Genomic DNA, 2,339 nt, shown 5'->3' on the forward strand with positions numbered 1-2,339 from the left:
GTCTATAGTCTAGTCTATAGTCTAGTCTATAGTCTAATCTATAGTCTAGTCTATAGTCTAATCTATAGTCTAATCTATAGTCTAGTCTATAGTCTAATCTATAGTCTATAGTCTAGTCTATAGTCTAGTCTATAGTCTACTCTATAGTTCAGTCTATAGTCTAGTCTATAGTCTAGTCTATAGTCTAGTCTATAGTCTCTTCTATAGTCTCTTCTATAGTCTCTTCTATAGTCTATTCTATAGTCTAGTCTATAGACTAGTCTATAGTCTCTTCTATAGTCTATTCTATAGTCTAGTCTATAGACTAGTCTATAATCTACTCTATAGTCTAGTCTATAGTCTAGTCTAAAGTCTATTCAATAGTCTAGACTGTAGTCTTGTCTATAGTCTAGCCTATAGTCTGTTCTATAGTCTAGTCTATAGTTTCGTCTATAGTCAATCATATGGTCTAGTATATAGTCTAGTCTATACCTAGTCTATAGTCTATTCTATAGTCTAGTCTATATTTTAGCCTGTAGTATAGTCTATAGTTTTGTTTATAGTGTAGTCTTTAGTCGAGTCTACAGTCTTTTCCAGTCTAAAGTTTAATTTTTTAATTTTTCTTTTATTTCAGCCGATATTTATATATCGAAACAAATGAAAAACGAATTATATTACGAAGAATATGATAATGTTGCCGTTATGTTTGCATCCATAAAAAATTATGATATAGAGAGTGTGGGCCTAAGGGTGCTTAATGAGATTATATGCGATTTTGATGATGTGGTTAGTTAAAAATTTAAGACAAATTGTTTAAATAAATTTTTAATTTAATTAAATTTCTTTGCAAAGCTCAAACTTTTTGAAGCCGAAGGTATGTTTAAGGTAGAGAAAATCAAAGTTGCTGGTTGGACTTATATGGCGGCTTGCGGTTTAGATTTAGCGCGTTCCGAACATGTTAATACTCAAACAAATTTTCGCAGCTCATCGCTGTTACCCAATGGACGCAGAAGTCATTACAATAATAATAGTTGTGAGTTTTGCAAAAGAAAAAATTATATTAAATTTAAATATTTTTACTTATTAATAAAATTACAGTCAATTCACATTCCTCAAATGATATAACACTTGATATGGGTCCTTCCACCTCAAAGGATGCCGCAGAAAGAACGAAAAAACTTTCGAATCAATATGAGGGCCACAGTAATAATACCAATCAGAAAAGTCGAAAAATTAGTTCACCACAACAGTGTAATGTGGTGCATGTTATGGCCCAATTTGCTCTACAATTAATGAAAACCATGCATTCATTTAATGTCGAGAATCTACAATGTGAAGATGGTGATTCAGATTATGGCATGTTAAGAATTGGTAAGTGGGAGAGTAACAGTTCCTAGTTCTCATTTTATTAATCTTGTTTACACAACAGGCATTAGTAATGGTTCCATTATGGCGGGTGTTGTTGGTTCCTCGAAACCTCATTACGACATCTGGGGTAATTGTGTTAATATGGCTTCACGCATGGATTCGACTGGTATACCCGGCCATATACAAGTCACCGAAGATACTGCGGAAATTTTACGTACCTTTAATATACAATGCAATTTTCGTGGCATGACCTATGTTAAGGGTCGTGGTGAAATACCCACCTATTTTGTGGGTATTGATGAAAATTTAAATTTCATACCAGAAACAACAAGTACAAATGATTTAAGAAAAAACAGCAAACAAGAATGAGACTATACACTGACGACTGATTTCATGTGAATAATAATGTTCAGATCCTTTCCTCGCATTTGCACCCCATACACATACAGATTTGTACATACATTAATATGTAGTTGAACTTAGTTAAATGTATGTTTTTTTTTTATTTGTAAATCATATTAAAAATAAAATTTTATAATAATAAATATAAAGTAAGTTTAAATTTAGATACATTTATTTACCGCTAATTAAATAGAGTAATTATTTAAACGATTGTGTTTTAATAAATTTCATATGACCGGTAGTGGCCGGTCACATGAAATGATATATATTGACATTCAAAATGATTTAGAATCATTTGGTATATTATATTAAAAATCTGCTACATATTTGGATTTAGGATTTTGAAGAATTATAAAGTATTCTCCTTCCTCATTTTGTTTGAAATCATACTTGCTTAAAGTATCTATATAACCAGATTTAAGTCTTTTACAGTCTGCAAATAAAAATGAAACATATTATATCTTATTTAATTAAATATGGACATATTTATTTATCTATCTATCTATCTATCTATCTATCTATCTATCTATCTATCTATCTATCTATCTATCTATCTATCTATCTATCTATCTATCTATCTATCTATCTAT

General features: G+C 30.4%; 1 protein-coding gene across 1 annotated transcript; it reads left to right on the forward strand.

Moving 5' to 3' along the window:
* Positions 1–597: 597 nt before the first annotated feature.
* Positions 598–1,956, forward strand: LOC124420453 (adenylyl cyclase X E-like). The gene is made up of 4 exons (XM_046953281.1): positions 598–765; positions 832–1,012; positions 1,078–1,350; positions 1,409–1,956. The coding sequence occupies exons 1-4, from the start codon at positions 637–639 to the stop codon at positions 1,714–1,716; spliced, it is 891 nt and encodes a 296-aa protein (XP_046809237.1). The 5' UTR covers positions 598–636; the 3' UTR covers positions 1,717–1,956.
* Positions 1,957–2,339: the final 383 nt, after the last annotated feature.

This window comes from Lucilia cuprina, chromosome 5, assembly GCF_022045245.1.
Source record: "Lucilia cuprina isolate Lc7/37 chromosome 5, ASM2204524v1, whole genome shotgun sequence".
Taxonomy (NCBI): domain Eukaryota; kingdom Metazoa; phylum Arthropoda; class Insecta; order Diptera; family Calliphoridae; genus Lucilia; species Lucilia cuprina.

Bases quoted from the DNA above. Each gene is read 5' to 3' on its own strand.
- LOC124420453 (XM_046953281.1), top strand. From the start codon at position 637: ATGAAAAACGAATTATATTACGAAGAATATGATAATGTTGCCGTTATG. The intron at 766-831 runs GTTAGTTAAAAA...TTCTTTGCAAAG, and splicing joins TATGCGATTTTGATGATGTG to CTCAAACTTTTTGAAGCCGA. The intron at 1,351-1,408 runs GTAAGTGGGAGA...TTTACACAACAG, and splicing joins TTATGGCATGTTAAGAATTG to GCATTAGTAATGGTTCCATT.